The sequence below is a fragment of the Harmonia axyridis genome, chromosome 1, assembly GCF_914767665.1.
Source record: "Harmonia axyridis chromosome 1, icHarAxyr1.1, whole genome shotgun sequence".
Classification (NCBI taxonomy): Eukaryota; Metazoa; Arthropoda; class Insecta; order Coleoptera; family Coccinellidae; genus Harmonia; species Harmonia axyridis.
The window spans coordinates 63209845-63223746 of NC_059501.1; the positions used below are offsets into that span (position 1 = coordinate 63209845).

Sequence of the window (13902 nt, forward strand, 5' to 3'; positions counted from 1 at the left end):
AACGTTGGATCGCCGTGTACAGCTGAGAATTATGAAGGATTTTTTTTTCTATTCGAGGTTTCTATAGCTGCTGATGAGGGAGAAATTTCAGACTCCATTTGAGAAACTTTTTATTTTTTGGGCATTCTGGGTGCTTCCCATTGCTTTTTGCAAAAATATTGTCCATTCGCTGCATGCGATTCATATACAGATCCGGTTAAACCCCAAAGAGATGTGAAGACTTTGGCTTATACATACACTGTGTCCGTAAAGTATGGAACAAATTCATTTTCAGCTGAACATACCATTTTAAGAAATAATCCTGAAACATGTCGATTTTTTATTTTAATTTACCGTATTTTAAAATAATAATCTGATATACCGGGTGAATTACTTTCGAGTAATGACTTCACCGTAATTTTTTTTAAATGGAACACCAAAAATGTATCACATGTTGATTCCAATTGGTACAGGGTGGACAAAAATAATAAATTAAATCTAAGCAACAATTAAAACATTCACGAATACCAAAAATATTGTAGTGATAAACTGGCATTGAACACCAATAAATTACATAAGAAATAATTTCTTTCATATTCTGTCTGCTAAACCACAAGTACCAAACATGTTTGGAAACAGCTCATTTTTATTAATCTAAAAATGTAACAAACTACAGGGTGTTACATTCAAACCAATTGCCGCCAGACAATGAGTATTTTTGATAATATTGTTAATTTAACTAAGAGCACACACAAAACTATTGTATTTTTGTCCACCCTGTACCAATTGGAATCAAAATGTGATACATTTTTGGAATCAGCTCAGCTAGAGTAATCGGAAAATTGAGACAAAATGGGGGTGTCCTATTTAAAAAAATTGCGTTGACGTCATTACTCGACAGTGATTCACCCTGTATAATAGATTATTATTTTGAAATACGGTAAATTAAAATAAAATATCGACGTTTATCAGGATTAATTCTTAAAATTATCTGTTTAGCTAAAAATAAATTTGTTCCATACTTTACGGACAAAGTGTATATTTTAACAGTACATTCTTGAGGCCATAAAAAAAACTTTTTTCCTTACCATTTTTTCCGATTCGGCCTAGATGAAAAGATATAGCCATTTTAAATTTTCATATTGGGCTATGCCACCCCTTTTTCCAAGCATAAAATATACCTACCATTTCAAACTTGAAACTGGGTTACTATATTGAAAAAACGATAATTAAGTCACTTTTTCCATTACATTTAGTGAACGAAGTAGTATTTTTATAATGCGGGTTTGTATTCAGAGATTTAGTGTGGCAAAAATCACACTTTTTTTATGAAAAATATTTTAAGGAAGAAAAAATGTATTACGTGTGAGCAAATATTCTTTATTTTTATTGATTTAAATTGAATGGAATACTTAGATAATTTAGGAAACGTGGAATGTGAAAAACAATAAAGGTGCTCTACTGAATTTTAATGAATAAATGATGAACTACATACAAATAGTGAATTGAATTCGGGTTCGAATTCATCTGCTGAGTTTCGACTTTTTACAACAATAGGTATAAAAACAAATGAATAAACATTTTCGATGCATATATGTTCAATGTTCAAGATTAGTGAACTTGTTAAAAAATCATGTGTCAAATTCGTTGAAAAAAAAAAAAATTTAATACATTCTTCAAGGAATCCAGATTTCTGGGGAAAAGAAGATAATCCCGCCCACCAACATTTGCCTTCCCTCTACAATGGACCTTGCGGTTTCAGGATCTTCTGCTAAGTTTCAAATTTATAAAACGCTTGAACATTTCGTTTTTTTTTGCGTTAAGATGAGTAAAACAATTGGATGATGCGGATGAACCATCATTTTAAATTCGAATTTGATGTAAAACAATCATGTGTGAAATTAAAAAAAATTGTTCAATACATACTATATTTGCCGCCCCTCTAAGGCGAACAGATAAATATAATTCATTTATAAGCAAATGAAAAGTTAAAATGGTAACTCTTGTGCAAAATGAAATAAACAACGATAATAAAAAATTGTAGACGAATATCAGAGCTAATATGGGTTATCATTGTCGAAAAATAAATGGAAATCAAGAGAAGAATAAATATTCAACATTTATCGCAGAATGAGTTTGCGGTAATTTATTTATTTAATTATCTGTCTCTTGTTTGAATTAATTCTGGATTAATTGATTATATATAAATACTATACTTCGTTCACCAAATGGAATGGGTAGAAAGAGTTTTTTTTATGGTTTTTCTAATATATAGTAGCCCATTTCTAAGTAGAGATTGACGGCTTGACTTGATACTCAAGCTACTTGGCCTGCCTTGACTTGAAATCAAGTCAAGTAGTAGTTTTTCAACGTCAAGTATTTATTTATCAAGTACTTGAAAAATCAAGTAGGTACATTTTATCAGCTACTTAATTTTTAACAGTTTGATTTAACTAGTTTTATTTTACTCACAAACTTGATTGACTTGAAAATTAAACTTTTTATGTAAAAAAGTTCGACTTACCTACTTGATTTCTGTATCTTTATCAAACTTCTTCAAACAGTTTGAAGTTTGAATATCATATTGCACAATGTGTCTGAACCTGTACTCTGCAAATTAGTCATAGTTCATATTTAGAAGGATATGCCTGGCTTGTTTCTTTTTTTTAAGCGTGTTTGTTGTGCGTTGTATCTGAACTGGAAATGTCTGAACCTGAACTTTTTTCATGTAGCTCATGCAGCTCGGAATACGTATCTAACAGAACAAATTGAGTCTATTTCTGAAGACCCCCCTCCCTTCAAAAACTTGATGTTGCGGCAGGCGATTCCAAAACAATGAAAATTGGAAAGTACACATTATGTAAAAATAAAGAATAACGGTACAAAATGCCAATAGTGGAAATAGTTCTTCAACGACATTTGATAATGAGCCACAAAAAATTGTATGAAGTAGAATTTTCGCAGGAAGCAACACCTTCTGGGTCAAGTAGTATTTATGGTAGTAACAACATTGGATCCAAAATTGTCAAAATAGTTTTTGGACGGCAGCTCCTCATTATTATTATTAGAACTCTTTATTGCAAGTTCATATATTGCAGAAGTGTGTTTATAAAGTTATAAACATGCGGTTTGTTTTATTGTACATGGCTTTAGTGCCAGATTTATTGTTCACAGCATTCACTCAATTTGTAAGAAGTACCTACTGAAGTAAGAACTTTACTTCTCACGACGAATTTTGAGGTGACAATTTGAAGTTGATTAAAAAGAATTTCAGAATAATGTATTTCCTTTTTGTTTTGTAGGTTTTTGTTGTACCTAGTTACTATATTTAACATGAATATTTTACCCATTTAAGGTATAGATATCTACTAAATAAATTATTTTTCAAACTAGTTTGACAAACCGTTTGAATTTTCAAACCTGTAACCATTGTCCAGTTTGATTTGACTTGAATCATTTGTCAGAATCTCAAATCTCAAACATTCAAGTCAAACTTGTGCAACTCTAGACTCGTGCGTATCAAGTTCAAATAATATCTAACAAGTAGCTTGATATCAAGTCAAGCAATAAATATCTCAAGTTAAGTTAAGACTTAAGAGTCAAGTATATTTGATTTCTCACGATCTTGATTTTCAAGTCAAGTAGTTTGTTGAAATATCAATCTGCTCAACTTGAAAAATCCTCATTTCCAAGGTAAAAATGGTAATGCTTGGAAAAACTTTAGTATGCAGGTTTCCAGGGGTGGCAAATGGCATAGCATTATGAACATTTAAAATGGCTATATCTTTTCATGTAGGCCGAATCGGAAAAATGTTGAAGGAAAAATAGAGTTCCTTTCGACCTCAAAAATCTATTGTTAAAATATAAATCAAAGACTCACTTTTCATCTATTGCGCTCTGTTCCGGCAATGAACACTCAAAAACTATGGAAATAATAGGTTTTTTTCGAACATTTTTTCCACGTGTGTTTTCCTCATCGCGGCAATACCACTACGGTTTCTTCCCGAACAAATTAGTCCCTCTTCACAATAATAACCACAACCTCCAGCAATCTCATTCTAGATGCGGGTATACAATGTACGTTCGGTTCACCAAACCCATTCACGAGATCGAGGCATCCCAAAACCGACAAGTGTTCCTACTGAAAAAGGATGCTGTGTGGATTCATGCTACTTTACACTTTATTGGGGCCGTAATTGGGGAAGAATCCCAACCTCTTTATTATATGGCCTAATAGGGGTTACTTATATTTGTGCGTTTTGTAGGATTCATGCTCGCTGATTTCGCTGAATGGATTTGAGGTTAGATTAGAATTATGATTTATAGATTTGTGGGTTTATGGAAAATATGATTTTGGGGCGGAAGTATAAATATGTGTAATTGACGGAATAACTTTACACCACAAAGAAACTTGAGGACGTGGCTCCGAGGATCAATAGCAATAATAAACGAGGGGGCGAATAACATCCTATAGTTAGTAATTGTTGTACAACAGTTTTTAAAACTCGTTCTAAACATCCGTCGAACAGTCTCATTGATGTCCTTATTATCTGATAAAGTTGAATACAGGAACTCATTTTGAATATTTTTGAAGGTATTTTGAGAGGGAAATTCAACATTCATCTGCAAATTATTAGAAAACCGCCAACAGAAGTTTATCTGGAATTGATGGGTTTTTCTCCCAATAAAGATCTTGTACCTGAATCGAAACGAAAAAATCTCAAAAAGAAGCAGGATCCTGCCTTTTTCGATCAGTACATGAAATAATAAGGAAAAAATTGTAAGAAAAAGCATATTAAACTTAACAAATAAAATTTAAATCAGTCATACTCGATTATTTGATCTTACAAAAATTAAACAGAAATCCTATAATTTTACAATACATATACAATATTTGAAATATAGGTGACCTGACATGTTTTTGGTAGTTGGAACTTATCATAATTTCATTTTTATGCAATTTCCAGTTATATCGGAAGCTGAACATCTCTTAGTTATTTCAAATTGCACACTGGTCACTGTATAGACACGTACAGCCACACGCCTCTGTGATTATATGTTTATACCCTGTAGCTTACAGAATAAACCATTTTATTTTTATTATTATTATATTCTCTATGAAAATAGTGACAATTGGTTTAATAACTTTAATCGCAAATTCTTCGTATTCCGGTATAAATCTTTTTTAAAAAATTGACTACTTATTGCTCTCAATTTTTTAAATGAAAAAATGGTACGCCACTGAGATATTTCAAGCTTAAATTATTTTTAATAATAATAATTCATTAAAGAAATGAAAAAAATAGGCGTCAAGAACGTTATATTGTCATAGCAAATTGAAATGCTTATTTCTTATAACCACAAGACTTCTTTTGTCACGTCACGTTCAAACTTGGGTCCCTTTGACCTTACGAATGGCTTAGTGTGAGAGTGTCTTGAAGCAACCAAATTTCATTTGAATATTTCGAACTCAGATCTTCAATTTGTGTAAGGACTGGAATTTCATTCCCTATTTCTTCTTTCTACTATTTCCTACTGTTGTCTGATTGGGAGACTTTCCATCCTACTGATGTCACTTTTGTCTCCTATTTAGTTCTTTGAAAGAGTTATTTCCTCTTATCTGTCATTCTCATTTCGATTTTTAGTATCTTTCTTAATTCCTTATTCTCATGCTCTTTCAGCGTCTCTATTGTCTTCTTTCTTTGTTTGTTAACTATTTCCTCAATAGTTTCAATTTTCAATTCTTTTCTGATTCGTTGGTTGGTTATATATATACCATGGGGCGCCAACCGCTGTTCTGATGATTGTATTTAGCGTACTTTGCAACTGATCTATATTATTGTCTTTCGTATTATACCGGGTTACTCTTGCATATACGTGATGCTTGGTATTAGCACTATTTTTATTATCTTCAGCTTGTTTACTAAGGAAAGTTTACCTTTAAGGTTCAGCAGCGGGTACAGTTTTCCGTGCTCTTGTCTATTTTCTGTTTTCTTCTGTTTGTTAAAATTCATTCTTTCATCCAGTATTACTCCCAGATACTTTGCTTCCTTTTTCCATTCTACCGTCTGATTTTCTATTTTGACGTTTCCTGCTTTCTTTCTTTACTGTTGTTCCTCCGGAGTAGATTGCAACTGTTTTCGCCGTATTCACTTTGAATCTCCATTTCTTGAAGTATTCCATGAGTTCATCTAAGTATATCTGTAACTGCCAAGTAATTGTTTTCCGCATTATTCTGTGATAGTAAATAGCGGTGTCATCTGCAAACTGGGCTATCTTGCATCTATTCATTTTCGGTATGTCTGTAATGGATAAAGTTGAACAGCAGCGGTCCTATCAGCGATACTTGGGGAACTCCGGCTTCAATTTTTCTGATGAATATTTAATAATAATAATAATAGGTATTTATTTCCAGAATTGTATGTACATTACAAAATGAAAACAAGTCACAAATTCTTTACAAAAAATAAATCAATATATCTATGATATTTGTGCATGACAAAAGTCTATAAATTCATTTAAAGAATATGGTTCACATTTAATTAACAGTTCGAATAATTGTCTTTTGAAGAGTTTAATTTCTTTAATGGATCTTATTTTTCTAGGTAAATGATTGAATAGTTCCATACTCATATAGTAATTATTACGCTCTGTACTCGTTAGTCTGTGAATAGGTAATAGATATTCAATCATTCTCCTGGTAGGATTCATATTTTCACAATCCTGAAAATAGGAATTGTTCTTAAACAAAAATAACAAAAGTTAATAGATATATAAACCAGGGGCAGTCAGTATATTATGTCTTCCGAATACACCCCTACATGATTCTCTGTATTTCATATAAAACATTATTCTTATAGCTAGCTTCTGAGCGATGAACACACGTTTAGCCTGAGTACTTCCCCCCCAGAAAATAACTCCGTATGACATAATTGATTGAAAGTTTGCAAAATACACAATCCTCAAGGTCTCTATATCTACTCTATTTCTAATAGCTCTCAATGTGTATATGATTGTATGGAGTCTTTTCGTTACTGATTCACAATGCAACACCCAACTAAGATTGTTCTCAATAAATACACCTAATAATTTAGTGTGAGATCTTATTTGAACTATTCCATTGTCAAAATTAATAGTCTCTGGAAATGTTAGGTTCGAGCGATTAGTTGAGAACATCAAAACATTGGTTTTGTTCCCATTCAGAACTAAACCATTTTCAACACACCATTTCTCAATCACTGTCATTGATGTTCTTAAAGTGTTCATGACAACTTCAATATTCTGGCCTGATATTAAAACATTAGCGTCATCGGCATATAAATATGTTTCTATATGTTCTTCTCTAGGTGTTACAATTGAAATATTTTGTTGTGGTGAATTTGTTGAAAGGGTAATGGATGGCAAAGTTATAAAAGCATTTTGAGAATCGAGAACTTCATAGAAAATTTCGGGTAAATCGTCAATATATACTACAAATAGTATGGGTCCCAGTATGGTTCCTTGCGGTACTCCCTTGTGTATGATTCTTTCAGATGATAAAATTCTTGTTCCTTTATGATACAAAAAAGTTATTTGTTTTCTATTGGTGAGGTAACTCTCAAAAAGTTTGAGTGGAATCCCTCTTATGCCGTACATTTTCAGTTTTTACAATAAAATATTGTGATCTACGGAGTCGAAAGCCTTCGTAAAGTCTACAAACAGTCCTGCTGGTACTCGACCTTCCTCAAGGAGAAAAGTTATCTTCCGGAGGAATTCAAACAAAGCTGTTTCAGTGCTTTTGGTCTGGGTGAAAACATGCTGACTCCTCGACAAAACCCTGAATTTCTTGAAGAAGTATTTCGAAAGGATTCAGTGCAATAAATAAATATTCATAAATAAATAAGTCGAAAAAACCTCGTGTTTCGGAATAAGAATCATTTGAGAAAAAGAATTATACAGTAAACTGGCAGAATCCACCCAGATGATTGTCGCACTTTGACGTCTATTTTGCTCAGAAAATGATTTCTTATTATTGATAGTTCTGAATAAATCATAAAATGACCGAATATATTACATTTATAAGGTATCTAATAGGAGAGCATTTTCAATATCAATTTCTTATTGGAATTTATTTTGATTCAAATACCATACATAACTAACTCTCTCCGTTTATAGGCAAACCAGTGCATAATGTACAGGTTATCCAATTAGAAATAGCTAAAACTACATAAATTCTCATTTACAACATTTGGTAAGCTGTTTTCAATTGCTCAACTTATACTTATGTATATAATCTTAGACAAGAAATGAATTTCAATAACATTCACCATAACTTTGTTACATCAGTCAGCAACTATTCCGAGTGGTTAATATTGAAAAAAAAACCTTTTCGAATGTAGGTACACTATTTTTGTTCTCTGTGATTGAAAACCTTTTTCAGGAGTAGGTACTACTGTATAATCCAAACTAATTCATCATAATACTCTTCCAGTTTATAACTACAAGAAATTTATACCTAGTACAATCGAACCAATGTTTTCATTGGATAACACTAACTCATTGCATCAATTTTTCTATTTTTCTCCGTTCGCACTCTGAAGTAAGAAACACTCATACACGAGAGTAGACACTGCGTATAATCTAAACGGTAGTTAGTTAGTGTAGAGTGTGTCAACAGCCACCACATATGCAACATGGAAGCCTTATTACCCACCTGAATGATGTGTTTGCATATTCTCGAGATCACTGCACGACAGCAATTTTAATTACCAAGTCTTCGGGGTACTCAATAGTGAATGAGGGGACACTTCATGAATGATGTTCTTTCCTTCTGTGGTTTCACGACTTTCTTACGTAGTAGTTTTCCAGATATCCAAGGAAAGTATAATCGATTTTCTGTGCCGGTATTCGTAGAATAAGATCATGTCTTCGGAATTGATTGTAAAAAGTTCTGAGTATAATTGAACCGTTATCAATAACGTTTTCTATTTATAGTCCAGGAGGAATCGGCGCATGAGTACCGAAAACTATTCCACCTCAATTTTTTTATGTGATCCTCTTCAAATTGTCCTACTGATAATATAAATGCATGTTGCCACGGGGCAACCCCGGGCCATATTGTTTAAACCGAAATTGTTTAAACAATTGCAAGGAATTGTTATTTTTCAACCGGACAAATTTTTTTTATATTCTGTATTAAAATACAAATAAAAAAGGCCTTCTGACTTTTTAGGATGAAGTTAATATTTTCAAAGATATGAATTTTTAAAGGTTCGAAAAATCTCAAATTTGGGTACTTTCGACCCATGAAAAATATATTAAAAAAAAAAAATAAATATTAATAATATATTTTTTTTAATTCTTCATACAATAGTTAATAATATTGTAAATAGAGATCTTAAAAAATTTCATTGTTTAAACCTGTTTTTTAATTTTTAATTTCGCGCACTCACAAGTATGCATCGCTTACCTTTAAGTATCGCCGTCTCTCTCTGACTCATGCGCTGCATCGGCCTCTCTGTGTCTTGAATCATTATTTATCATCTATCTTAAAAACTATCAACTTTATATAATTTTTAAGGAGAGCAATGTTATTATTAATTAAATTTTCTACAATTTGTTTTGTATAAATTTTTTCTGAAATCAATTTTCAAAAGTTATTTTGCATTGAATGCATTGAATCTAATATGAAATATTAGAAAATTAGAAATTATTATTATATTTTACAAATTTCGGATACAAGTTAGAGAATGGTACTTTACTACCGTTATTTATGAACAAAAGCCCATTTCCAACTAATCCTAAAAAACCGTGTAATTGTGAAAAAGCTTGTAAAACGAAAGCTTGTTATTGTCAAAAAAATAACATTAGTTGCATACTTCTATGTGGTTGTGATTCAGAAGACTGTAAGAATATGATTTATAAAAATGACGTTGATGATAAATAAATACTTATTTTTAGATCTTGTTTCATTATTTCATAATTCACCATCTATAACCTTCGTTTGAAGAAATTATTTAATGTAATTATTCTCTGTTTTACCATAAAAAAATAACATAAACTTATAAAAAAGTAATTTTAATTACATGTTCCGATTTATGTTTAAATAACTTTTGAAAAATTGATTTCAGAAAAAATTTATACAAAAGCAAATTGTAGAAAATTTAATTTAATAATAACATTGCTCTCCTTAAAAATCTTGATAAAGTTGATAGTTTTTAAGATAGATGATAAATAATGATTCAAGACACAGAGAGGCCGATGCAGCGCATGAGTCAGAGAGAGACGGCGATATTTAAAGGTAAGCGACGCATACTTGTGAGTATAAACAATGAAATTTTTTAAGATCTCTATTTACAATAATATTAACTATTGTATGAAGAATTAAGAAAAAAATATTATTAATATTTATTTATTTTTTTTAATATATTTTTCATGGGTCGAAAGTACCCAAATTTGAGATTTTTCGAACCTTTAAAAATTCATATCTTTGAAAATATCAACTTTATCCTAAAAAGTCAGAAGGCCTTTTTTATTTGTATTTCAATACAGAATGTAAAAAAATTTTTCCGGTTGAAAAATAACAATTCCTTGCAATTGTTTAAACAATTTCGGTTTAAACAATATGGCCCGGGGTTGCCCCATGGCAACATGCATTTATATTATCAGTAGGACAATTTGAAGAGGATCACATAAAAAAATTGAGGTGTAATAGTTTTCGGTACTCATGCGCCGATTCCTCATGGACTATTAGATCTATCTATTATCTTGTTGCGGAATATTACATCAAATATGCACAGGGTGCGCAAATATCGATGTTTTAGCACTACAACTTTTGAATCAGAGGAGATATTTAAAGTGCTCATCAAGGTTGAAACCGTAGAAATATTGAGACTCTTATATGATAAAAGGTTTTCGACAATTTTCTATTATTCTTATGTAGCCTTTCCGCTAAGAATCCAGTTATGTAGTCTAAACGGGGACCATCTAGAGCAAAAATGACAAGAATAAGACCCCCCTCGAAATCGTCCCGAGATCCCGGGAAAACTTCCAAACCTTCGATTCTCCTAGCGGTTTTCGAGTATACGGGGTGTTTCGGATTATTTTGACATTCGAGGCTCATTCCTCCGTGGGCAATTTGAAAGTACCACGACGAAAAATCTACTGAGGGTCACAATATTATATTTGATTAGTTATTATCTCGATATTTGGGGTTTGATATTTTCTTTAATGATAGAAATTTTGATACTCTTTCTTTCAACCATTTTGTCGTATTGAAAAGTTATTTGTATCAAATATTTTCATGTGGGCAGGGGCCAAATGGTAGGTCCCAGGAAAAAAAGTCATATGGAATACCCCTCCTCGAATCAAACGACTATACCGGGTGGATCATCTGAAATCAGCGCACGATCTAGGTGTTCGAAAAAATTTTTTTTTACCGAGTGAGTGATCTACCGGTATACCGGTAGATCATATAGTATCATAAAGTGAGGGGGTTCAAGCGGCGGAGCCCCTTCAGCGAGTAAAGCGAGTTTATATTGATAAAAGCCATACGATGTTGTAGGTATACTTTTGAAATCAGTAAAAATTGAGTTCTCAAAAAATGGTAAAGATGAGCACGCCACTAGATTTTACGTGAAAAGTGCCTTTATAATGTTTTGAGTTCAGAGCTCTATGTTCAGTATTAGCGTAGATATATTTTTTTTAGATATCGCCATTTTTTCAATTTTTGATTTTAATTCGAAAACGAAAGAAGATGGCCAAAAATTAATTCTACTATTATAAGTTGCCCAGACGAAGAAAACGAGAACGCATGGGGTATCAGATCTCCTCTTCCAAAGTTGCAGTGCTAAAACATCGAAATTTGCTCACCCTGTATACATCTATAGGGTTTTCCAATAGGTATTATACAATTTCAAATATTAATAATGGTCACACTATTTATTATTCAATGACTTTTTTCGTGTCATTTGTGTTCTATAGGCTAGGACATCTAATTGAGCAAAAGTACATGCTTCAACAAGGTTTAGAAATTGTTAAATAGTTTGATCACAATCAGTGCACATTTGTTGATACTGAGAAATATTTAGGAAGATCAGTTAATCGACTCACTATTTGTCGCATTGTATCCAATTTTTAAAGAGAATTTTTTTCACACGATACATCAGAACCAAGTATTGAGTCGTACTCGATAGTGATACCACTTTCAAATTTATCTACAATACGATAAACAAGGAGTCGATCAACTAAATAATGTCGTCCATGAATTTCTATCATTGAGTGGCATAATCTACTGAACACAAATGATACAAAAAATGCCAAAAGATAGTACAATGTTGCCATTACAACCAATTTATATTCTAATAATTCCTTTTGGAGAATCTTTCATTATCTAGTAATCTAGTAATAATGAGTATAATTTTTTTTTATTCCATTATGCATTTAGAAACAGATTTTACATACCAATCTGATTTATTATGTGATTATTCAATGTGAATCAGGTTATTGTGTTATCCTTACTCGGTGGATTGAGTTGAATAGCATTGCTAGACTTCGCCCCCGAGTAGAAAGCTATGCATCTATCCAATAAAGGCTTTTATTATTATTATATTAGTCGGAAAAATGTTTCTTACAATATTGAGTACGGTAATAAAATATCTCACCAGTCTAGTCCTGTAAAAACTACTGAACCTAATAGATTTTTACAACTTCTCCAAAAAGCATAATTTTACTTATTTCACCAGCGTCGTGAAAAATAGGGAAGAAATGAGACCAGGATGCTCTTATTGTACGCCACTGTCGGCAACTGAAAATGTAGATTTTTTTCTCGAAATAAGGCACCTGTTGAGCACAAATATTCTTTCAAATTTAATTGAAAACTTGTTTAAGTTATGAATAAAAATTACTTTTAATTTTTCATATTCAACACCCTGTTTCTCTGCAGCGAACGACATTCGAAAAGAAAAATATTAGGAAAATTTCATTTATTCTTCAAGACGAATCTTCTGTGCTGAATTATCCTGGAGTTTAACCGCCAGTTCAACCTATCCGACACATGTGAAACATAATTTTGGAATATGTATATGTCAGATGAGTTATGAATAGTTTATCCAGCACTTTATCAGCAAGTGGTGGAACAGGCCATAAAGCATATTGAGTAGAATTATTGAATATGTTTGACCAGAAATTAATTCTGCCAAAGATATAAAAAAAAGGGGGATTCCCAGAATTTTCAGATCCATAAGTAGAAGATACCTACCTAAAGCATAGGGAATTAATGGTTGGTTCCATATCTTCAGTCTATTCAAGATCATTGAGACATAATCGAAAAAAATCGCATCATTCACTAAAACGCATCCACTATTTTTCACACTTCAAAGTTTTTGAGAGGAATCCCATATTCCAATCGGAATTCGATTCATTTTATCGAACCCCATGGCTCTGTTTTTTCAGGCGTTCAATAACCTCTTTTCTGTTGTTACAGGTGAAAATATGGTTCCAGAACCACAGGTACAAGTGCAAACGACAGGCCAAAGAAAAGGCGATGGCTGAACAAAACCAACACAACCAGGTAAGAAATCAATCGCAGTCCATTCCACGTTTTCATTTTTTCTGCTGATCCTATAATAACAAAAAGCCCATTCATTAGATCAATGGAATTCGTGAGCGAAAATATTCTCACTTGAGATAAGTCCTTAATCTTATTTCGAACATTGTGGGCGTTTGACTATCGTTTATTTCTGAATGGTTAGACGCGCAGGTTACGAAGGCAGTTGAGTTGTGAACTGTGAAGGTTAACGCTTTGTTGTCTTCTGCAATCAGGTGAGAAATGTTGTTTCAACAGGCATTCAGTGCGGGAAGTATGCGGAAGTATATCCGCAATGCTGAGGTATCTACGGAATTTCGAAACGAAAGAGATTTGGTTGTCTTACTGATTTCTAATAA

General features: G+C 32.2%; 1 protein-coding gene across 1 annotated transcript in view; it reads left to right on the forward strand.

Moving 5' to 3' along the window:
- The window catches only part of LOC123685655 (homeobox protein Nkx-2.1), a 67358-nt gene that overhangs the window by 40560 nt on the left and 12896 nt on the right, over window positions 1-13902 (forward strand). Inside the window, exon 6 of the mRNA XM_045625433.1 lies at window positions 13442-13528. Within this exon, the coding sequence (XP_045481389.1) occupies window positions 13442-13528 (87 nt within the window). The remainder of the gene's footprint in view (window positions 1-13441; window positions 13529-13902) is intronic.